Consider the following 25,451-nt stretch of genomic DNA (forward strand, 5'->3'; position numbering starts at 1 on the left):
CAATGCAAAAAAGATTATAGGTTGTCAAACAAATATTCATGGCAGTTGCTCATGACACATATATAATCTCGATCAGAAATATATTTGCAGTACTTTCAGACTCGCTTACGAGTTACCACAACAAGCATGTATAACTGGTTCTGAACAACAGTTCTGAATTAATAGACTCCTCAAGTCAAGATGACACAAATATAACTTCACTTTCAGACTTTAGAGCTTACGAGTTACCACAAAAGCATAACCTGTCTGCAGCCATGGAAATGTCATTTGGTATTTGGATGGAATGTATAACTGGATCTGAACATTTGGTCTGAATTATAATAAACTCAAATCTGTAACTCAACAAAACAAATTTAAACGAACAACAAGCAACACTGTGCTCAAATCTCAAGTTGGCACTGCTGACGCCTTGCCAGTCCCACGCAGACGTCGCTGATCACCTCGTCGAGCAGCGAGCTCAATATCTCCCTCTCCAGCTCCTTGCCGACCTCGAACGCCTCCACCCTGAAATCAACCCATCTGCCTAGCCCACTGCTCATGTCTTTCTCAATAAGCTCATCCACTGCCAGGTCTCCCATGCCCTTCCAACCACTGATTTCATCGCAGACTTCAGTTTCTATGCCTCTGCTCAGATCTATGATCCCTTCGCTCCATGCTGCATATCCTTCCCGGAAGTAAGTGAGGCGTCTCGCCTCCAGAGATTCATTTACGCAGTCGAACAACAGTCGTCTATACACTCTGTCGTTCATAAGCCCCTTCCATTCTGTAAATGTATTCATTTCCTCCTCCAGTGTGTCGAAGAGAAGAGGGTCCAGATCCAAGCCCTCCCGGTTGACGTACAGTGGCACTGGTTCATCTTTGGTATGGTTGACGCTGCTTAGGATATATCCGATGTACTCCTCCTCTGTGACTATTGATTTCCTTGGTATGTTCTCAAATTGAAATGAAGATGAGTCTGCTTTACTCCCTGACAACATAACATGATTCTTCTTCAGAATATGAAATGTCAAGGCCTCAAGGGTGGAGTTAGACATTGCAGAATTTGAAGTGTAGTGAACTTACCATCACTTCCGTCTGAGCACTCAGAAGACCAACAGCACACGGAATATCTTCCTTCCCTTGCGTTGCTTATACTGATATATTCTTCTGGTTCCTCCACCTGTATGACAATAAAACTTGATGAAGTACAATTTTACTCTCAAGACGCAAAAGAAATCAGCGATTTGACGAAAGTTTATGAACATGACACGAGAGCATTCATCACAGTATAATAATATGTTCTAGCAGTATTTAAACATCCGACTAGACTATATGCATACATATTGCTGCAACATACATATTTTCAGTTCTCTTTTCTCTTTTATTTTTAAATTAGTCTTTTTTTTTTCCTTGAACAAAGGCAAGGTCAAGCATTTGCTACAACAGTATCTGAAACTAACAAAGCATGGATACAATTCAACCATGTGGCTTGGAATTGTCACAACACTCATAGCCCCCTAGGCCCTACTAGAAGTACAAGAAACCATATAGTTTAATACACACCTATGTCTGCATATATTTGGTATCATGTTATGATTTATGTCAAACATCCATTATCGAAAAATATCCTAGCAATAACAATTTTAGATCACCAAGTGAGAAAAACCATAGCATAGAAACCTCCATTCGGTGAAAATAAAGACTTATAATTGTATTATCCCACAACACAGTATGTAATGAACATGCGCATCAGGTAATTTTGTTCTCCAATAATGATGGCAGGTAAAGGCTTAGCGAGGTCCATTACAGAATAAGTAGGCCAAATAGTAATGCAGAGCACACAACGGTTGTCTTAATGTCATACAGAAAAATAACTGTTAGGCAATGATAAATCATTGTATTTGATATCAACTTGTAATGTTGTGCTATTGCATTATGAAATTTAAAAAGGGAAAATATTATTTTACCTCTAACTTATGGCATCCAAGAATTTGTCCTTTGGTTGATGATTGGGTTGATTGGCAATAGTCAACATATTGAGAATATTTTACTCTAGCAGGGCTAAAGTCGAACACTCCACTTTCCATATCCCAATCTGGCACCGGTTCTTCGTCTAAGGTAGAAGCAGGAGGCATAAAATGCTCTCCCCTTGTTAAATTGATGGACATATCATTCTTTAGTGTTAGCTCCTTCAGCTTATTTTCCAGTAGAAGGCTTAGTGATAACCCTTCAGGATTTTTATCCGAATAACCTTTCTCTCTTATGGCATCCACACTAGAATTATTTCCTGTATCCGACTTCCCGACAAATCTGGATGCTCCTGATGGTGGTGCAACTAAGTTTGATGTGAAGGTAAATGACCCACCGTTTGTACTATCTTTAGCACCGTTGGTCCACTTTATGTGCTTGTACATAGCAACATGAGGCTGTATATGCTTTGGTTTACCCGTTGTTTTTTCACTCACATATCTGACTTTTTCATTTGAGGAGTTCCTCTTTGTAAACATATGTTTTTGTGTGAAGTCATGGTTATATGACATTGGTCCTTCCCAATCACCACTTATGCTTCCCATAATGTCCATGCTTTCATGAACTTTAGCTGCTTTCCTTCCAATCTCCATCCTCCTAGAAGTGGAACCTCCTCCAATCACCTTTCTTCCTTGTTGGGCCGAGAATGTTTTGATTGGTGCTAACTTGTCTGTACTCACGAAACAATGTTGTTTATGGTTGTTTTGACAAATAACGGGGTAAGTAAAAATGTTGCGTTCAGACTCGGTAATGAAATTTTGCATTGTTCTGGACTCATCATCATTGTGTTTATATACCCCCAAATTCCTTCTAGAAGCATCAAAACATTCCGTCTTTTGCACACTGACCTTTGCATGAGACACCACAGAAACATACTTCCTCTTGTTGCCCTTTGCAAAATTAGGGTTTTTAGTAAGATAAGAATCAGTTGAAGGCATCACAATGTCCTTTTCGCAATTCGAACTTTGATCCATGTGTTGCTCTGTACAAAATTTCTTATCTTTCAGCTCGGTCGTGGCTCTGGAAAACTGCCGTTGTTGTGGTAGCATCCTCTCAGGAGTCACATGTCTCTGCCTAAGTTCGGAAACCTTGAATGGCATTCGTGAAGGGAAGGATAAAATACTTCTTTCTTGTGAACTCATTTGTTGATTGGGTTGGACAATCTTAGGGTATGCATCCTTGATTTGAGCTACATTTCTTGCTGAATTGAATCCCGGATTCTCAACTGGAGACATCATCTTACGATGGGACATTGAAAGGTGCTTGATAGAACTTTGTGGCAATGCTTCTAACTCAAACCTTTCAATCATTTTTCTTGGCATGCTTTGATCTCTTGAGTCCAATGGAGCCTTATGTATATAACCATCATCCATTCGTGACCCGTGTCTGGTGTGATCATTCATAGAGTACTCTATGTTGCTATTGAGGTTGTGGGTATCTTGGAACGACGAAAACTGGTCGTGGGATGGGGTGCAATAAGACTTTGGGGCACCTGAACATGGCATGGAATCCAAGCCCATGAGCCTAGCTACTACCCCAGGCGCCTTCATCACACAACCTTCCTCGTTGGTCACTGATGATGCACAACCGTAGTTGGTGATGTTGTTGATGGCCTCTTCAACTTCATTAATCTACAAATAAGGCCACCAAAGGTATGTGAACACAAGGACCACAACAACAGAATAACAGAAAACATATCACTTCAAGTTCAAGGTCAGCAGATTAATCACTCACCGTATGGAGATGTTGAGATGGGAAGTACTTTTTGGTCCTATTGGCAAGCTTAACACCCTCTGCAAGGATATCACAACAACTAGAGTAAGAATGGATCAAAGGATGGGGACCAAACCTTAGTTGGTGAATTTGGAAACTGATACATTCTTACAAACACCTACCAGGAGAGCTAGAGAATAACATCTTGGTGGACTTGTGCTTCCATTTGAACAAATGGAACAAACCTCGCTTGCCTTCGTCCACTGTTGTTCCACCCTTTTTAGCCACCATTCTTGCGATAGATTACCCCTCTTCAAGTTCTACAAAAAATTCCCACACGAATTAAACACCACCCCTCTGCTCGCCATCAGATGCTCTCCCCCCCCATTAAAATAGTACCCAAAACCACTACTGAGTAAAATTCGACCCATAAGTGTTCACAAATCTACCAAAAATTTCAGAATCACTGACAACAAACAACCAATCAACCACAAAATACTCAAGCGTGAAAAAATGGTTATTCCAAAACAAAATTCCTTTCCTAAATCAAAATTGTAGAGTAAATCAACATGAGTGAATGTTTACCAGTAGGATCTCCAGGTAGATCTAGAGGAAATGGCCGCACTGGATCAATCACATGCCACAAATAGTTGTAGGAGTAGGAGTGGGATAAACGAGAGGATATAAGAATAAAATATGGAGAACATTAAAGGGAGGGTATTAATTTAGGGCAATAATTGGTCGAAGATAAGATATCAATAAAAGATTTGCAAAGTATGGTGGACAGGCTGGATGTTTCAATTTCCAGGCTGGCCCCACGCCAAGGAGGCTTAAGCGTGCGGTAGGTAACCATGTGGGTCCCACATGTAGATTGTGCTCCCCCTGGTATGGAGGTTATCAAGGCATAAAACCTCATGGGAGATATAACCTTGCTTGTGCACTTGTGAGAGCACGTGAAATTTGTAGTAGGAGGGTGATGGCAACAAACTTCGTGTTCACAAACTCATTGGGTCTCGAAGCATAGAGTGTTGTAGCAAGTGTCTATTTACCACAATGATGACTCACTTTATATCAAACACTAACGGATATGCTAATTTCCTTTACTTCTCCTCTACAATCAAACCTACAAAATAAAGATGACTGCCTTGTGTCCCCAACTCCACCATTGTGGTTTCGAGCAAATGTCGTATTATAATGAGATGACAAAAATAAAAATGAACTGGTGCGAGAAAGAGTTGATGGCGTGGGATCTAACTTCCAAACTATATTTGCAAGTAAAGTAATTTTGGAATTTTGGAATAAATAAGTGTAGAATTGTGAGAGTTATATTAATTATGGTATGTGGTTGAGAGAAGTTGTTTGGAATATTCTGGATGCGTTTGGAATTGTGATGGATATTTTATGACTAAGCGAGAATGACTTCTGGAGTCACTATGAGCATGTCACAAGAGATTCAGGATAATATCAGAAGTCTTGAGGGGTTTCCATATATATAGAATTATTCCCGGGATCATTCTGATGACATTTCGTATAGGGTAAAACTTGTTCCGGTGAAATCTAGAAGTGGAAGGTGGATATCGAAAGAAGAGAGGGAAGTGTTCCGATGGAGAGAGAGAGGGGAGGGTGGATGGCTAGTCCACCAAGGCCTCATGGATCCGACCAGGCCATCCCAACTGGGCAGCCGGCTAGTGTTGGAGATATGCCTAAGAGGCAATAATAAAGTGGTTATTATTATATCTTTATTTATTATATCTTTGTGTTTATTATATCTTTTATCATAAACACAAAGACATAATAATAACCAATTTATTATTGCCTCTTGTGCATATCTCCAATAGTCTCCCACTTTCTTCGACCATGAGATCATGTTAATCATCTACACCGGATGGATGCTTTGATGACATCAAACACTACGTCGTAAATGGTTTGTTATAAAGGTGGCATTAAGTGTTCGGAAAGTATATGGTTGATGCACGTGAATCAATAGTGGGATTTGTCCATCCTATACATGTGCATGTGTCGCACCGGGCCGGGCCGGGGAAAGCCCGACGCTGAAAAAACAGGCCCAAGCCTGGCTCGGCCCGACCAAATACCCATCAAGCCCATTGGGCCATCGGGCTGCGGGCCGGGCCGTAGTGCGAAATCGCATTTTTGGACTACCCAGGCCTGGCCCGGCCCGGCTATCGGCCAACAATTTCATGCCCAGGCCCGAGTTTTTCGGGCCGGGCCTCGGGCCGGGCTGCCCATGGCCAGGTATAGTCCATCCTAATGACATACAGATATACTCTGGACCCTCTCGGTGGAATGCCATCCAATTAGCTTGCAAGCATGTGACTGACTCACAAGGGATACCATATCACGGTACGAGTAAAGAGTACTTATCGGTAACGAGGTTGAACTCGGTATGGAGATACCGACGATCAAACTTCAGATAAGTAAAATATCGCGAGACAAAGGGAATTCTTATTTTATGTGAATGGTTCTTTCGATCACGAAGTCATCGTTGAATATGTGGGAGCTATTATGGATCTCCAGGTCCTGCTATTAGTTATTGTCGGAGAAGATTCTCAATCATGTCTGCATAGTTCTTGAACCGTAGGGTGACACACTTAAGGTTTGATGTCATCTTAAGTAGATAAGGAATGTGGAATGGAGTTCGGAGTCTCAGATGGGATCCAGGACATCACGTGGAGTTCCGGAATGGTCCGGAGAATAAGATTCATATATAGGAAGTCACTTTCCAAGTTTGGAAATGATCCGACGCATTTATGGAAGTCGCTAGAATATTCTAGAAGACTCCGAAATAAATCACTATGGAAGGTGGAGTCCCGAATGGACTCCACCAACCCTAGCCGGCCAACCAAGAGGGAAGGTGGAGTCCATGGAGGACTCCACCACCTTGGCCGGCCAAAGGAGAAGGAAAGGGAGCAATCCCACTTCCCCTAAGTTCCCCCTTGTGGCAGTTTTGGAGTTGGACTTCAAACTGGTTTTGGGGCACCCTAGGAGGTTCCACCTATATAAAGAGAGGGAGAGGGGAGGGGGCTGGACACAAAATCAGCCAAACCACCCAAGGGCACCGAAGGCCGGCACCCCAAGTGCCCCCTCTCCCAAACCCTAGCCACTCCCACTGCATCTTCTCCCGCGGTGCTTACGACGAAGCGATGCCGGAGATCTCCACGTACAACCATCGTCACCACACCGTCATGCTGGCGGGATTCCAATGAGGATCTACTACATCCGCTGCCCGCTGGAACGGGGAGAAGGACGTCATCATCAACACCGAACGTGTGACCGAGTGCGGAGGTGTTGCCCGATTGTGGCACCGTCAAGATCTTCTACGCGCTTTTGCAAGCGGCAAGTGATCGACTACATCAACCACGAGATTTATCTCGTTAACGCTTAGAGATATTCAATGGTACGATTATATTCACCTCGTTGCTACCATCTACTAGATTAGGTCTTGGCTTGTTATTCGTTCTTGCGGTAGGAATTTTTTTTGTTTTCTATGCTACGAATCCCTACAATGGTATCAGAGCCGTGTCTATGCATAGATTGGTTGCACGAGTAGAACACAATGGTTTTGTGGGCGTTGATGTTTTTGTTGTATCTTGTTTATCGTGTACTTTGCATCTTGCGGGATGGTGGGATGAAGCGGCCCGGACTAACTTTACATGACCGCGTTCATGAGACCTGCTCCACGCTTGACATGCAACTTGTATTGCATAAGTGGCTTTGCGGGTGTCATTTTCTCTCACCATAGGTAAGATTAAATTTACAATTTTCAATTGACAACACTTGTATCACCGTTGTGGTTCATGTTCATAGGTAGATTGGATCTTACTCGAAAACCCTAAACCACGTAAAATATGCAAACTAAATTAGATGCGTCTAACTTGTTTTTGCAGGGTTTGGTGATGTGATATGGCCATGATGTGATGATGAATATGTATGAGATGGTCATTATTGTATTGTCGCAACCGGCAGGAGCCTTATGGTTGTCTTTATATTTCATGTAGTAGTTTTATTTCAAAGTAGTTGTAATAGCTGCTACACGTGGTGGACAACCATGAAGACGGCGCCATTGACCTTGACGCTACACCGACGATGATGGAGATCATGCCCGTTGATGCAGATCATGACCGTTGATGATGAAGATCATGTCCGTGCTTTTGAGATGAAGATCAAAGGCGCAAAGACAAAAGGGCCATATCATATCACATTATGAATTGCATGTGATGTAGTCCTTTTATGCATCTTATATTGCTTAGATCGCGACGGTAGCATTATAAGGTTTTCCCTCTCACTAAAAATCAAGATAATAAAGTGTTCGTCCTTAGGTAACACCGTTGCTAAGACTCATTGTTTCGAAGCATCACGTGATGATCGGGTGTGATAGACTCAACGTGTGCATACAACGGGTGCAAGCCAGATTTGCACATGCGGAAACTAAGGTTTGACTTGACGAGCCTAGTATGTACAGACATGGCCTCAGAACACGGCGGACCGAAAGGTTAAGCATGAATCATATAGATGATATGATGAACATGTTGATGTTCGCCATTGAAACTACATCATATCACGTGATGATCAGACTTGGTGTACTGGATTTGGTTCGTGTAATCACTAAGACAATGCGAGGGATATTGTTTTGAGTGGGAGTTCACCTAGTTAATTTTAGGAATTAATAGTAAACTCTATTTATCATGAACTTAGTCTAAACTCTTTGCAAATATGTTGTAGATTATTTCGACCCCTACCATCAACTTTAATTCGTTCCTAGAGAATGAAAAGCTGAAAAACAATGGAAGCAACTTTACGGATTGGTTCCGTAACTTGAGGATTATCCTCACTGCTGGACAACTGCTCTATGTGCTCGATGCACCACTGGGTGACCCACCTGCAGAAACAGCTACCGATGAGGCTAAAAATGTTCACCTCACTCGAAAGACTCATTACTCCACAGTTTAGTGTGCCATCCTCTACGGTTTAGAATCGGACCTTCAGAAACGCTTTGAGACCCACGACCATGATGATACAATCAGTGAGCTCAAAATGATATTTAAAACTCATGCGGCCGTGGAAAGATACGATGCTTTTGAAAAGTTCTTTAACTGTAAGATGGAAGAGGGCAGTTCCGTTAGCGAGCGCATGCTCAAATGTCTGGGCATGCGAAGAAACTACAAGACTTGGGAATAACGATTCCTAATGACTTGGGGATTCATCGTGTTCTTCAGTCACTGCCACCTAGTTACAAGAACTTCATGATGAACTACAACATGCAGTGCATCGACAAGACGTTACCTGAACTCTTCTCACTGCTGAAAACTGCTGAAGTGCAGATAAAGAAAGAGCACCAAGTGTTGATGGTCAATAATACCACCAAGTTAAAGAAGTAGGGCGGGCCTAAGGAAAAGGGTAAATTCAAGAAGGACGGCAAGAAAGCTGACGCGCCTCCAAAGAAACCCAAGGCTGGCCACAAACCCGATACTGTGTGCGATTATTGCAAAGAAGAGGGACACTTGAAGCAGAACTGCTCAAAGTACCTGGCAGATCTGAAGAGCGGCAACATAAAAAAGAAAGGCATATCTGATATACATGTTATTGATGTGTATCTTACTAGTAATCGTAGTAGTGCCTGGGTATTTGATACTAGTTCGGTTGCTCATATTTGTAACTCGAAAAGGAGCTACAGAATAAACGAAGACTAGCAAAGGACAAGGTGACGATGCGCGTTGGAAATGTATCCAAGGTCGATGTGATCGCTGTCGGCACACCCCCTACATCTACCATCGGGATTAGTTTTAAATCAGAATAATTATTATTTGGTGCCTACGTTAAGCATGAACATTATATCTGGATCTTGTTTACTGCAAAGCGGTTATTCATTCAAGTCTGAGAATAATGGTTGTTTGATTTATATGAATAATATCTTTTATGGTCATGCACCTGACATGAATAGTTGATTCTTGTTAAATCTCGATAGTATGATACACATATACATAACATTGATGCTAAATGAAAGAAATTAAATGATAATTCTACATACATGTGGCACTGTCGTCTTGGTTATATTGGAGTGAAGCGCATGAAGAAACTCCATTCAGCTGGATTAGTTGAATCACTTTATTTTGAATCACTTGATAGATGCGTAGCATGACTGATGGGAAAAATGACTAAGACTCTATTCTCTGGTATTATGGAGTGAGCTACAGACTTGTTGGAAATCATACATATTGATGTATGTGGACCAATGAGTGTCGCATCGCGCGGTGGTTATCGTTATGTTCTTACTTTCACGGATGATTTTAGTAGATATGAGTATATCAACTTAATAAAACATAAATCCAAAACTTTCAAGAAGTTTAAGGAATTCCAAAGTGAAGTAGAAAATCAACGTAACAAGAAGATTAAATTTCTACGTTTGATCGTGGAGGTGAATATCTGAGTTATAAGTTTGGCATGCATTTAAAGAAATGTAGAATACTTTCACAGTTGACACCGCCGGGAACACCAGAATGCAATGGTGTGTCCGAACGTCGTAATCGAACTCTCTTGGATATGGTTCGATCTATGATGTCTCTTACAGATTACGGTTATCTTTTTAAGTTATGCATTAGAGACAACAACATTCACTTTAAATAGGGCACCATCTAAATCCGTTGAAACGACACCGTATGAATTATGGTTTGAAAACAAACCTAAGTTGTCGTTATTTAAATTTTGGGGTTGCGAAGCTTATGTAAAGAAGTTACAACCTGACAACCTCGAACCCAAAGAGGAGAAATGCGTCTTCATAGGATACTCTAAAGAAATAATTGGGAATACCTTCTATCACAGATCCGAAGGTAAAATCTTTGTTGCCAAGAACGGATCCTTTCTTGAGAAGGAGTTTCTCTCGAAAGAAGTGATCGGAAGAAAAGTAGAAATCGATGAGGTTACTGAACCTTCTCTTGAAAATCAGAGTAGCGCAACACCGAAAGATATTCTTTTGTCGCCTACACCGATTAATGAGGAAGCTAATGATAATGATCATGAAACTTCGAACGAAGTTACTACTGAACCTCGCAGGTCGACAAGGGTTCGTGCCACTCCTGATTGGTACGATCTCGCGTTAAATGTCACAATTGTGGACAACAATGATAAAGACCCTGCAACGTATGAGGAAGCAATGATGAGCCCAGATTCCAACAAATGGCAAGAGGCCATGAAATCTGAAATGGGATCCATGTATGATAACCAAGTATGGACTTTGGTAGACTTACCTGATAGCTGCAAGGCTGTCGAGAATAAATGGATCTTCAAAAGAAAAACAGATGTTGATGGTAATATTACTATCTATAAAAGCTCGAGTTGTCGCGAAAGGGTTCCGAAAAATTCAAGGAGTTGACTACAATGAGACGTTCTCACATGTAGCGAAGCTAAAGTCTGTGAGGATATTGTTAGCAATCGCTGCATTTTTCGATCATGAAATTTGGCAGATGGATGTCAAAACAGCGTTCCTTAATGGTGACATTGAGGAAGAGTTGTATATGGTACAACCCAATGGTTTTGTCGATCTTAAAAATGTTTACAAGGTATGCAAACTTCAGCGTTCCATTTATGGACTGAAGCAAGCATCCCGGAGTTGGAACCGACACTTTGATAAGGTAATCAAAGACTTTGGATTTATACAAACTCATGGAGAGGCTTGTATTTACAAGAAAGTGAGTGGGAGCTCTGTAGCATTCCTGATATTATATGTAGATGACATATTGTTGATTGGGAATGATATAGAACTTTTAAGTAGTGTCAAAGGCTATTTGAATAAGTGTTTTTCAATGAAGGACCTTGGAGAAGCAGCATAAATTTTAGGCATCAAGATTTATAGAGATAGATCAAGACGCCTAATAGGGCTTTCACAGAGTACATACCTGGATAAGATTTTAAAGAAGTTTAGAATGGATGAGAGCAAGAAAGGGTTCTTCCCATGTTACCAGGTAAGACCTTGAGTAAAACTCAAAGTCTAGCTACGATAGAATAAAGAGAAAAGATGAACAAAATCCCCTATGCCTGGGCCATAGGCTCTCTCATGTATGCCATGTTGTGTACAAGACCGGATATTGCACATGTTGTTAGTTTGACCAGCAGATATCAAAGTGATCCAGCAATGGAACACTGGATAGCGGTCAAGAATATCCTGAAGTACTTGAAAAGAACTAAGGATATGTTTCTTTGTTATGGAGGTGACCAAGAGCTTGTTGTAACCATGCTAGTTCAAACACTGATCTGGATGATTCTAAGTCTCAATCTGGATACATATTTATTTTGAATGGTGCAGCAGTAAGCTGGAGGAGTGCTAAGCAAAGTGTTGTGGCGAAATCTTCAACTGAATCGGAATACATAGCTGCTTCGGAGGCTTCATCAGAGGCGATGTGGATGAAGTGTTTCATTACTGAGCTTGGTTTGGTTCCTAGTGCGTTGGACCCGATGACCATCTATTGTGACAACATGGGTGCCATAGCCAATGCACAGGAGCCAAGGTCACACAAGAAGCTGAAGCATATCAAGCTACATTTTCATTCTATGTGGGAGTATGTCGAAAATGGTGACATAAATATTTGCAAGTACACACTGATCTGAATGTGGCAGATCCGTTGACTAAAGCTCTCCCTAGAGGGAAACATGACCTACACCAGAACGCCATGGGTGTTAGGTACATTACTATGTAATCTAGATTATTGACTCTAGTGCAAGTGGGAGACTATTGGAGATATGCCCAAGAGACAAGAATAAAGTGGTTATTATTATATCTTGCGATTTCTATTTTCGTGCCCTCGGTTCCTTAGTTGTGCTCAGTTTTCCCCAGCTCCTTAGTTTTTCCCCAGTTTTCCCCAAGACCTTGTCTGAAACCATCACATGTGCTGTAACGGCCGGTTGCCCGACGGTTGACCGTTATCTTCTGACTAGTGGGGCCACGTAGAGCCCGCAAAGACACGTCAGACCATCCATCTTTGTTTGACCGTAAGCATCGCTGTATCCCTGACCAAAACGCGCACGAGTGGGGCTTCGGTATATCGAATGACAAGTGGGCCATGGCGCTGATACAATGGGCAATACACGGGTAGGAATAGATTTTTAAACGGAGCTCTACAACGATGGCACGGAGGAGGTGGCCTGCGGGGTGCCGAGATGAGATCGACGTCCACAAAGAACTGCATGAGGCGAGACCAGACACATTAGATAGATATGAACTAGACGCGTTTAACCATGCAAAGAAGAGAAGAAATGGTCGACGACATCGACGACTACCTCAAAACTTTGACTGACCGTGTCCGACACGAACGCGAGCAATGTAGAGAAAACTAGTGTCTCTCCTTTCTGGCGTGTATAGATGGGTGCTAGAAGAGTGTGGTGGCGAAGGGAAAGACCTCGCGGTGATCTGTGGCGTCCAGCATAGAGGGGCGGCGTGGCCGTGCCCACATCGGCGTGCATGCATGTTCGACATTGGCATCAGCATGTACGTTCGGTATTGGCCTCGGCGGTATCTCTGGTGTGTTAGTGATCGAATGAGGGGACGGGATTGAGGGTGCATCCCGACGGTGATCTAGCAGTGGCGGCGAGCATTGCCGTTCTGACCATGCCGATATCGGCATCGGCATCATTTGGAGGCTGTGGTGCTCGAACAAGGTGGGATTTTTTTCTTGTACGCCAAAAGTGATTTGAAACAAGTTTCGTGTTGAAGGTTAGGTAACGAAAGTTTGTAACTAAGCCCAAAATTATACTAGCACCATGGTGAGGTTCTTTTTGATAGAGCTATACGGTTGGGCAAACTTTTTTGACACTTTTTAGATAGGGTTCCTTGTTGTTACACGTATGGCATCATGTATGGCAAATTTGGGGTCATTTGGAGATGTTCGAAAAAATCACTTTGCTTAAATGCATGCCATTTCGTCTCACTGAAACCAGCTTTTCTAACAAGGTGATTTATTCTACCTTCTTTAAATGACCTCAAATTTCATACAGCTGATCTTCTATACATAGATAGATAGATTGTTTCATTTTTACATTTTTCGAACTTTTTATTTCCCTTTATAATACCCAATTGATTTTCAGGTCAAAACCTCGAAAACAGCATCATGTATGGCATCATTTTCGTCCTAAATTTCAAATTTTGTGAAACTTTCCCTTTTAGATATTCCTTGTTGTTATAGATATGGCATAATGTATGCCAAATTTGGTTAGGTCTTACTGAAACCAGCTTTTGTAACAAGTTAGGTTTTTTCGACCTTCTCAAAAGGGATTTTTTCTACCTTCTCTAAATGACCTCAAAAATCATACAGACGATCTTCTATACAAAGATAGGTAGATTGTTTCGTTTTTACATTTTTTTGAACTTTTATTTCCCTTTATAATACCCATTTGTTTTCAGGTCAAAACCTCGAAAGTTAACATAAGTAGATGGTGAACCCTTCCGAACTTCAAATACATAGATAGATAGATTGGTTCGTTTATCATTTTTACCGTGAATAGTAATGGCTACAAGAAATCGGTGATAGTTTTTGCGTGAAAAGTAATGGATACAACAAATCGGTGATGGTTTATCATTTTTTTGTAAAAATTAATGGCTACAACAAATCGGTGATGGTTTATCATTTTTTGCGTGAAAATTAATGGCTACAACAAATCGGTGATGGTTTATCATTTTTTGCGTGAAAAGTAATGCCTAAAAGAGTTTATAATTTTTAGCGCGTGAAAATGAATACAGAAAACCGCCCTTTAGCATACTTAGAGAGTGGAAGGTAATCGCCGACAGAGAGAGAGGGGGCTTATCCTTCCCGTTAGATCATACGATCAACGGTCGGCGGGCACGATCCGCGTGACATGGGCTAGACCAATCAGGGCAATGTTGCACGTGTGCGAGAATTTGTGGAGGGAGAGGGCAAAACTGAGTAGTATCAAGAAACCAAGGGCACCTGTGTAATAAACAGACTAAGGGATTCAAATATGAGATTTAAAAAATGGAAAATGCGTGTTTTGTACAATGAAACCCATCTTGGCCTATCTCAAACTATTTGCAATACAAATATACATGAGTGTGAGAATTGTGGCCTCATTTAGACAAAGTATGTTTTGGGGAAAGCTGTTTTGGGAAGGGCTTATTGTGGAAAACCATGCACCTTCATAGCTACTAGGTGATTTGAGAAGGCCTTTGAGAAGTGGCAATTTGTGGTAAAACTTGATTTATCTATGACTTATCTATGTTTTGAGAACTGACAATTTGTGGTAAAGACTCCATGAGTATGTGCCACTATTTTTCGGAATTTTTTGCACATTAAATGACTCATTTAACTAGTTAATCCCATTTGTTGACTGTCTGTTGACCAGCCACTTGAGGGTAAAACTGAGCATATTGCACTAGCCAGTATTAGCACTCATGGGGAAAACTGAGCACACAAAAAATGCTAGTATAATACTCGAGGTTATACCTGAGTATATCTAAATTTCCAGGGTTAGACTCGAGGACGCGTGTTGCGGTGCAGAAATGGAAGACGTGCAATTGTTGACGCGTAGACGCGGGTCGCGGTGCAAAAGTCGAAGACGTGCAATCGTGGACGCGTGTCGCATTGCAGAAGTCAAAGACGTGCAGACGTGCAGTGGTGGACGCGTAGGATGCGGGTCGCATTAACCACCCCTCGGTTTTATAGACGCCTCCTCCCACTATCTCTGTCACTCTCACTCGCTCATGCAACGCCGCCTCTCTCACATCCCATCATCTTCTCCAAAGCAAAAAAAACCCTCTCCCTCTCCTCTGCCGGTGAGATGGACAAGGAGAATGCCAATCCCATCGTCCACGGCGTCATCGGCTCCAAGCGCGACGCCTCCCTCTTCGACGCCGTCCCCTCAACGGACGTCGCCGCCTCCTCCGCCGGTGCATCGGAGGCTGCTGCCGCCGGTCACGGTCAGATCCCGCCGGGATATGACCCCTACGAGTATGTGCCGTACGTCCCGCCCCCGAACCCCTACGACACCTCCATGGAGGACGCATGGAGCGAGGTAACTACGGTTTGCTTCCTTTTTTGTTCCCCATTTCTTTTTGAACCCTATTTTTGCTGGTGTAGATGGATCTGTAGATGGATGAGTATTTGGCTAATATTTGCGCTGATTTTATTCCATTTTGCTTTGATCCCTTCTTGATTTCGTTTAAGATTTGTGGTTCGGCCGTTCGGTTAATTTATGCAAGTAATAATGGGATCTCAATCAGTTAATTTATGCAAGTAATCATAGGATCTCAATCAGTTATTTTATGCACGAATCAAAAGATATCAACCGTTTAATTTTGCAAATAATCTGGAATGTGTTCAAGTTCAGATCTGGAATCTGTTTCTTTGCCTATGATGAATCGGTGGGAACAATTTTTTACAGGGAGGGTTCAGCGAAGCATTGTTGTGTACAAATCTGTTGTGCATGAGCTTTGGTTCGCTGACTACATCCCTGTAGACATATAATCGTGTCCACTCTAACTGAGGCTGCCTCTGTTTTTCCTAACTTTGTTATCATGCACGTTAGTCATCGTTGCAACTCATTCACTAATAGTTCCCGTTTGATATGGATCAGCTGTCTGGCGGCGACGTCGGCAGCGACGACGAGCACCATGACATCAAGACTCGCCAGGTGCTGCGGAGGCTGCAGGTTGATGTCTACGCCCCCTCCTTTTCCTGTAGACAGTGTTGGGCCTCCAAGAGCAGAGGTTTGTAGAACAGCAGCAAGTTTCCCTTAAGTGGATCACCCAAGGTTTATCGAACTCAGGGAGGAAGAGGTCAAAGATATCCCTCTCATGCAACCCTGCAACCACAAAGCAAGAAGTCTCTTGTGTCCCCAACACACCTAATAGGTGCACTAGTTCGGCGAAGAGATAGTGAAATACAGGTGGTATAAATAAGCAGTAGCAACGGCACCAGAAAAGTGCTTTGCCCAGACAAGAAACAAGCAGTAGTAACGCAAAGTAGTAACGCAAAGAAACAAAGAAACAAGCATCGATAGCAGTATTTAGGAACAAGGCCTAGGGATCATACTTTCACTAGTGGACACTCTCAACATTGATCACATAACAGAATAAATAAATGCATACTCTACACTCTTTTGTTGGATGATGAACACCATTGCGTAGGATTACACGAACCCTCAATGCCGGAGTTAACAAGCTCCACAATTTAATGTTCATATTTAAATAACCTTAGAGTGCATGAAAGATCAACACGACTAAACCAAGTACTAACATAGCATGCACACTGTCACCTTCACACTATGTAGGAGGAATAGATCACATCAATACTATCATAGCAATAGTTAACTTCATAATCTACAAGAGATCACAATCATAGCCTACGCCAAGTACTAACACGGATGCACACACTGTCACCATTACACCGTGCAGGAGGAATAAAACTACTTTAATAACATCACTAGAGTAGCACATAGATAAATTGTGATACAAAACACATTGCAATCATAAAGAGATATAAATAAGCACTTCACTATGCCATTCATAACAGTGAATAAGTATTCTGTGAAATATAGCCTAAGAGACCCACACGGTGCACACACTGTCACCTTTACACACGTGGGACAAGGAGTCTCCGGAGATCACATAAGTAAAATTCACTTGACTAGCATAACGACATCTAGATTACAAGCATCATCATATAAATCTCAATCATGTAAGGCAGCTCATGAGATTATTGTATTGAAGTACATAGGAGAGAGATTAACCACATAGCTACCGGTACAGCCCCGAGCCTCGATGGAGAACTACTCCCTCCTCATGGGAGACAGCAGCGGTGATGAAGATGGCGGTGGTGTCGATGGAGGAGCCTTCCGGGGGCACTTCCCCGTCCCGGCGGCGTGCCGGAACAGAGACTCCTGTCCCCCAGATCTTGGCTTCGCGATGGCGGCGGCTCTGGATGGTTTCTCGTACCGTGGCTTTTCCGTATCGAAGTTTTAGGTCCAGGGGCTTTATATAGGCGAAGAGGCGCCGACACTATAGGGGGGCGCGGGCCCCCCCTTGGCCGCGCCGGCCTAGGGTTTGGTGGCCCTGTGCCCCCTCTCTGGCGGTTCTCGTGTGTTCTGGATGCTTCCGGGCAAAATAGGAACCTGGGCGTTGATTTCGTCCAATTCCGAGAATATTTCTTTACTAGGATTTCTGAAACCAAAAACAGCAGAAAACAACAACTGGCACTTTGGCATCTCGTCAATAGGTTAGTTCCGGAAAATGCATAATAATGACATAAAATGTGCATATAACATGTAGAAATCATCAATAATGTGGCATGGAACATAAGAAATTATCGATACGTCGGAGACGTATCAGCATCCCCAAGCTTAGTTCCTGCTCGTCCCGAGCAGGTAAACGATAAACACAGATAATTTCTGGAGTGACATGCCATCATAACCTTGATCATACTATTTGTAAAGCATATGTAGTGAATGCAGCGATCAAAACAATGTATATGACATGAGTAAACAAGTGAATCATATAGCAAAGACTTTTCATGAATAGTACTTCAAGACAAGCATCAATAAGTCTTGCATAAGAGTTAACTCATAAAGCAATAATTCAAAGTAAAAGCATTGAAGCAACACAAAGGAAGATTAAGTTTCAGCGGTTGCTTTCAACTTGTAACATGTATATCTCATGGATATTGTCAACATAGAGTAATATAATAAGTGCAATATGCAAGTATGTAGGAATCAATGCACAGTTCACACAAGTGTTTGCTTCTTGAGATGGAGAGAAATAGGTAAACTGACTCAACAATAAAAGTAAAAGAATGGTCCTTCAAAGAGGAAAGCATCGATTGCTATATTTGTGCTAGAGCTTTGATTTTGAAAACAAGAAACAATTTTGTCAACGGTAGTAATAAAGCATATGTATCATGTAAATTATATCTTACCAGTTGCAAGCCTCATGCATAGTATACTAATAGTGCCCGCACCTTGTCCTAATTAGCTTGGACTACCGGGATCATCGCAATGCACATGTTTTAACCAAGTGTCACAAAGGGGTACCTCTATGCCGCCTGTACAAAGGTCTAAGGAGAAAGCTCGCATCGGATTTCTCGCTATTGATTATTCTCAACTTAGACATCCATACCGGGACAACATAGACAACAGATAATGGACTCCTCTTTTATGCATAAGCATGTAGCAACAATTAATTTTCTCATATGAGATTGAGGATATATGTCCAAAACTGAAACTTCCACCATGGATCATGGCTTTAGTTAGCGGCCCAATGTTCTTCTCTAACAATATGCAATGCTTTAACCATAAGGTGGTAGATCTCCCTTACTTCAGACAAGACGAACATGCATAGCAACTCACATGATATTCAACAAAGAGTAGTTGATGGCGTCCCCAGTGAACATGGTTATCGCACAACAAGCAACTTAATAAGAGATAAAGTGCATAAGTACATATTCAATACCACAATAGTTTTTAAGCTATTTGTCCCATGAGCTATATATTGTAAAGGTGAAGAATGGAAATTTAAAGGTAGCACTCAAGCAATTTACTTTGGAATGGCGGAGAAATGCCATGTAGTAGGTAGGTATGGTGGACACAAATGGCATAGTGGTTGGCTCAAGGATTTGGATGCATGAGAAGTATTCCCTCTCGATACAAGGCTTAGGCTAGCAAGGCTATTTGAAACAAACACAAGGATGAAGCGGTGCAGCAAAACTCACATAAAAGACATATTGTAAACATTATAAGACTCTACACCGTCTTCCTTGTTGTTTAACCCAATACTAGAAATTATCTAGACTTTAGAGAGACCAAATATGCAAACCAAATTTTAGCAAGCTCTATGTATTTCTTCATTAATAGGTGCAAAGTATATGATTCAAGAGCTTAAACATGAGCACAACAATTGCCAAGTATCACATTACCCAAGACATTTATAGCAATTACTACATGTATCATTTTCCAATTCCAACCATATAACAATTTAACGAAGAAGAAACTTCGCCATGAATACTATGAGTAGAAACTAAGGACATACTTGTCCATATGCAACAGCGGAGCGTGTCTCTCTCCCACACAAAGAATGCTAGGATCCATTTTATTCAAACAAAAACAAAAACAAAAACAAACCGACGCTCCAAGCAAAGCACATAAGCTGTGATGGAATAAAAATATAGTTTCAGGGGAGGAACCTGATAATGTTGTCGATGAAGAAGGGGATGCCTTGGGCATCCCCAAGCTTAGACGCTTGAGTCTTCTTGATATATGCAGGGGTGAACCACCGGGGCATCCCCAAGCTTAGAGCTTTCACTCTCCTTGATCATATTGCATCATACTCCTCTCTTGATCCTTGAAAACTTCCTCCACACCAAACTCGAAACAACTCATTAGAGGGTTAGTGGACAATAAAAATTAACATGTTCAGAGGTGACACAATCATTCTTAACACTTCTGGACATTGCATAAAGCTACTGGACATTAATGGATCAAAGAAATTCATCCAACATAGCAAAAGAGGCAATGCGAAATAAAAGGCAGAATCTGTCAAAACAGAACAGTTCGTATTGACGAATTTTATCAAGGCACCAGACTTGCTCAAATGAAAATGCTGAATGAAAGTTGCATACATATCTGAGGATTACTCACGTAAATTGGCATAATTTTCTGAGTTACCTACAGAGAAAACAGCCCAGATTCGTGACAGCAAAGAAATCTGTTTCTGCGCAGTAATCCAAATCTAGTATGAACTTTACTATCAACGACTTTACTTGGCACAACAAAACACTAAACTAAGATAAGGAGAGGTTGCTACAGTAGTAAACAACTTCCAAGACACAAAATAAAATAGAGGTACTGTAGCAAAATAAACACATGGGTTATCTCCCAAGAAGTTCTTTCTTTATAGCCATTAAGATGGGCTCAAATAGCTTTAATGATGCACTCGCAAGAAATAGTATTTGAAGCAAAAGAGAGCATCAAGAGGCAAATTCAAAACACATTTAAGTCTAACATGCTTCCTATGCATAGGAATCTTGTAAATAAACAAGTTCAAGAAGCATAATGCAACAAGCATAGAAAGATAAAACAAGTGCAGCTTCAAAAATTTAAGCACATAGAGAGGTGTTTTAGTAACATGAAAATTTCTACAACCATATTTTCCTCTCTCATAATAACTTTCAGTAGCATCATGAGCAAACTCAACAATATAACTATCACATAAAGCATTCTTATCATGAGTCTCATGCATAAAATTATGACTCTCCACATAAGCATAATCAATTTTATTAGTTGTAGTGGGAGCAAATTCAACAAAGTAGCTATCATTATTATTCTCATCATCAAATATAGGAGGCATATTGTAATCATAATCAAATTTATCCTCCATAACAGGTGGTACCAAAAGGCTACTATCATTATAATTATCATAAATAGGAGGCAAAGTATCATCAAAATAAATTTTCTCCTCCATGCTTGCGGGACTAAAAATATCATGCTCATCAAAGCCAGCTTCCCCAAGCTTAGAATTTTCCATATCATTAGCAACAATGGTGTTCAAAGCGTTCATACTAATATCATTGCTACTAGCATGCAAATAAGATTCCATGGGTTTTTTAATTTTCGCATTAAACCATTCATGTCTTGACTCAGGAAATAGAATAAAAAGCTCACAGATGTTTTCCATTATGCCTTACTAGTGTAAACAAGAAACAAAAAGATGCAATTGCAGGATCTAAAGGAAATAGCTTCGAGCACACACACAACGGCCACAGAAAAGTACTGTTACCTGGAACCGGAGTATGAGTGCCTTTTACCTTTCCTCCCCGGCAACGGCGCCATAAAATAGCTTGATGTCTATGCCCCCTCCTTTTCCTGTAGACAGTGTTGGGCCTCCAAGAGCAGAGGTTTGTAGAACAGCAGCAAGTTTCCCTTAAGTGGATCACCCAAGGTTTATCGAACTCAGGGAGGAAGAGGTCAAAGATATCCCTCTCATGCAACCCTGCAACCACAAAGCAAGAAGTCTCTTGTGTCCCCAACACACCTAATAGGTGCACTAGTTCGGCGAAGAGATAGTGAAATACAGGTGGTATAAATAAGTAGTAGCAACGGCACTTAAAAGTGCTTTGCCCAGGACAGTAAACAAGCAGTAGTAACGCAGCAGTAGTAACGCAGTAAAACAGTAAACAAGCAGCGATAGCAGTATTTAGGAACAAGGCCTAGGGATCATACTTTCACTAGTGGACACTCTCAACATTAATCACATAACAGAATAAATAAATGCATACTCTACACTCTTTTGTTGGATGATGAACACCATTGCGTAGGATTACACGAACCCTCAATGCCGGAGTTAACAAGCTCCACAATTTAATGTTCATATTTAAATAACCTTAGAGTGCATGAAAGATCAACACGACTAAACCAAGTACTAACATAGCATGCACACTGTCACCTTCACACTATGTAGGAGGAATAGATCACATCAATACTATCATAGCAATAGTTAACTTCATAATCTACAAGAGATCACAATCATAGCCTACGCCAAGTACTAACACGGATGCACACACTGTCACCATTACACCGTGCAGGAGGAATAAAACTACTTTAATAACATCACTAGAGTAGCACATAGATAAATTGTGATACAAAACACATTGCAATCATAAAGAGATATAAATAAGCACTTCACTATGCCATTCATAACAGTGAATAAGTATTCTGTGAAATATAGCCTAAGAGACCCACACGGTGCACACACTGTCACCTTTACACACGTGGGACAAGGAGTCTCCGGAGATCACATAAGTAAAATTCACTTGACTAGCATAACGACATCTAGATTACAAGCATCATCATATAAATCTCAATCATGTAAGGCAGCTCATGAGATTATTGTATTGAAGTACATAGGAGAGAGATTAACCACATAGCTACCGGTACAGCCCCGAGCCTCGATGGAGAACTACTCCCTCCTCATGGGAGACAGCAGCGGTGATGAAGATGGCGGTGGTGTCGATGGAGGAGCCTTCCGGGGGCACTTCCCCGTCCCGGCGGCATGCCGGAACAGAGACTCCTGTCCCCCAAATCTTGGCTTCGGGATGGCGGCGGCTCTGGATGGTTTCTCGTACCGTGGCTTTTCCGTATCGAAGTTTTAGGTCCAGGGGCTTTATATAGGCGAAGAGGCGGCGTCAGAAGGTCGAAGGGGTGCCGACACTATAGGGGGGCACGGGCCCCCCTTGGCCACGCCGGCCTAGGGTTTGGTGGCCCTGTGCCCCCTCTCTGGCGGTTCTCGTGTGTTCTGGATGCTTCCGGGCAAAATAGGAACCTGGGCGTTGATTTCGTCCAATTCCGAGAATATTTCTTTACTAGGATTTCTGAAACCAAAAACAGCAGAAAACAGCAACTGGCACTTTGGCATCTCGTCAATAGGTTAGTTCCGGAAAATGCATAATAATGACATAAAATTTGCATATAACATGTAGAAATCATCAATAATGTGGCATGGAACATAAGAAATTATCGATACGTCGGAGACGTATCACAGGTCAGCCAGTACGTCTCCTACTTCGCCAAGGGTGTCTACAGGTGCCCCTTCTGCACTAGGAGGCTCGGCGGCACTGACTTCAAATGCGTCCTCACGCATGCCGAGAACATCGGAAACACCTTCCCCAAGGTCGGAGCATCGGTGAACCCCCACTCCTTCCGCGCCAAGCACATGGCGCTCGGCATGCACCTCCGCAGCTTCCAGAGGGTGGAGATCTCCGCCGGGCGCATGCCTCCGCTCAAGCCCAAGGCTCCCAAGGGGAGCAACAAGTGGAGGCAGAGGCAGATGGGGTAGGCGGAGTCCTGGACGTGTGCTGCTTCTACCTCCTATTTTGTTGTTAGCTAGGGATCCCTTGTTGTTATGTTGTTAGTATGATGGTGCTGTGAAGAACCTCGAACCTGTTACTATGTTTGGCTGATGTATGCAGCTTATTATCCAAGGAGGGATCCCTATTATCTATCCCTATTGTACTATATGACCGTGTGAATTTATCGTACATTCCCTGTAGATTTGCTTCTAGATTTAACTACATACATATGGACCAGATGGAGTACTAGATTGGGCTCCCTACTAGATTTGCTGTCATATTGGGCAAACAACGAGGGCCAAAAGGCACAAATAATAATTGAAGAAAGATAGAAATGCAAGCTTCTCTAGATTTGATACTAATTAGGTGAAAAAAGGCAGAGAGAAGGAGGCGGAAAAGGTACTCTTAAAAGGGAAAATGCCAATTTGGGCCGAGAGAGACGAAACCCAGCTCCTGCTCACGTGCAACCAAACGCTATCTCGTCCAGTCCCACACGGTCCCTTTCTACCAGCCCCACACGACGCGGGCCCACACGACGCGGCCCCACACGTCAGCACGGAACGGTCAACTAAACGGGAATCCTGCCGTCTGAGATGCTTTCGCGCGTTTCAAACAAGGACTTGGGGAAAACTAAGGAAAAACTAAGGAGCTGGGGAAAACTGAGCACAACTAAGGACCCGAGGGCACAAAAATAGAAATCCCTTATATCTTTGTGTTTATGATAAAATTTTGCATCCCATGCTATAATTGTATTTACCGGAAACATTAATACATGTGTGTTTTGTAAACATAAAAGAGTTTCTAGTAAGCCTCTTGTTAAACCAGCTTTTTGATTAATAGATGATCATAGTTTCATGATCGTGAACATTGGATGTTATTAATAACAAGGTCATATCATTGGGTGAATGATGTGATGGACATACACCCATAGTAAGGGTAGCATATGGTCAAGTCATTTAGTTCGTTGTGCTTAAAGCTTTAATATACATAGTAACATAATCCTTTGACCATGAAATCATGTTAATCACCTACACCGGATGGATGCTTTGATGACACCAAACACTACTTCATAAATGGGTTGTTATAAAGGTGGCATCAAGTGTTCGGAAAGTATAGGGTTGAGGCACGTGAATCAATAGTGGCATTTGTCCATCCTAATGATGGATAGATATACTATGGGCCCTCTCGGTGGAATGACATCCAATTAGCTTGCAAGCATGTGACTTTCTCACAAGGGATATCATATCATGGTACGAGTAAATAGTACTTATCGGTAACGAGGTTGAACTAGGTATGGAGATACCGATGATCAAACTTCGGATAAGTAAAATATCGTGAGACAAAGGGAATTGTTATTTTATGTGAATGGTTCTTTCGATCACGAAGGCAGCATTGAATATGTGGGAGCTATTGTGGATCTCAAGGTCCCGCTATTAGTTATTGATCAGAGAAGAGTCTCGATCATGTACGCATAGTTCTCGAACCGTAGTGTGACACACTTAAGGTTTGATGTCGTTTCAATGGCGAACATCACCCCTCTGCTCGCCATCGGATGCTCTTCCCCCCATTAAAATAGTACCCAAAACCACTACCGAGTAAAATTCGACCCATAAGTGTTCACAAATCTACAAAAAACTTCAGAATCACTGACAAGAAACAACCAATCAACCACAAAGTACTCAAGCGTGAAAAAATGGTTATTCCAAAACAAAATTCCTTTCCTAAATCAAAATTGTAGAGTAAATCAACATGAGTGAATGTTTACCAGCAGGATCTCCAGGTAGATCTAGAGGAAATGGCCGCACTGGATCAATCACATGCCACAAATAGTTGTAGGAGTAGGAGTGGGATAAACGAGAGGATATAAGAATAAAATAT

General features: G+C 41.9%; 1 protein-coding gene across 1 annotated transcript; it reads right to left on the bottom strand.

Annotated features, from left to right (window-relative positions):
- Positions 1–303: 303 nt before the first annotated feature.
- LOC127347690 (uncharacterized) lies at positions 304–4,011 on the bottom strand. Its single transcript, XM_051373852.2, has 5 exons — positions 3,903–4,011; positions 3,742–3,800; positions 1,947–3,638; positions 1,063–1,159; positions 304–967 (listed from the first exon to the last, which is right to left on the bottom strand). Exons 1-5 carry the CDS (start codon positions 4,009–4,011, stop codon positions 381–383), a joined length of 2,544 nt encoding a protein of 847 aa, XP_051229812.1. The 3' UTR covers positions 304–380.
- Positions 4,012–25,451: the final 21,440 nt, after the last annotated feature.

The sequence above is a fragment of the Lolium perenne genome, chromosome 4 (assembly GCF_019359855.2).
Source record: "Lolium perenne isolate Kyuss_39 chromosome 4, Kyuss_2.0, whole genome shotgun sequence".
Taxonomy (NCBI): Eukaryota; Viridiplantae; Streptophyta; class Magnoliopsida; order Poales; family Poaceae; genus Lolium; species Lolium perenne.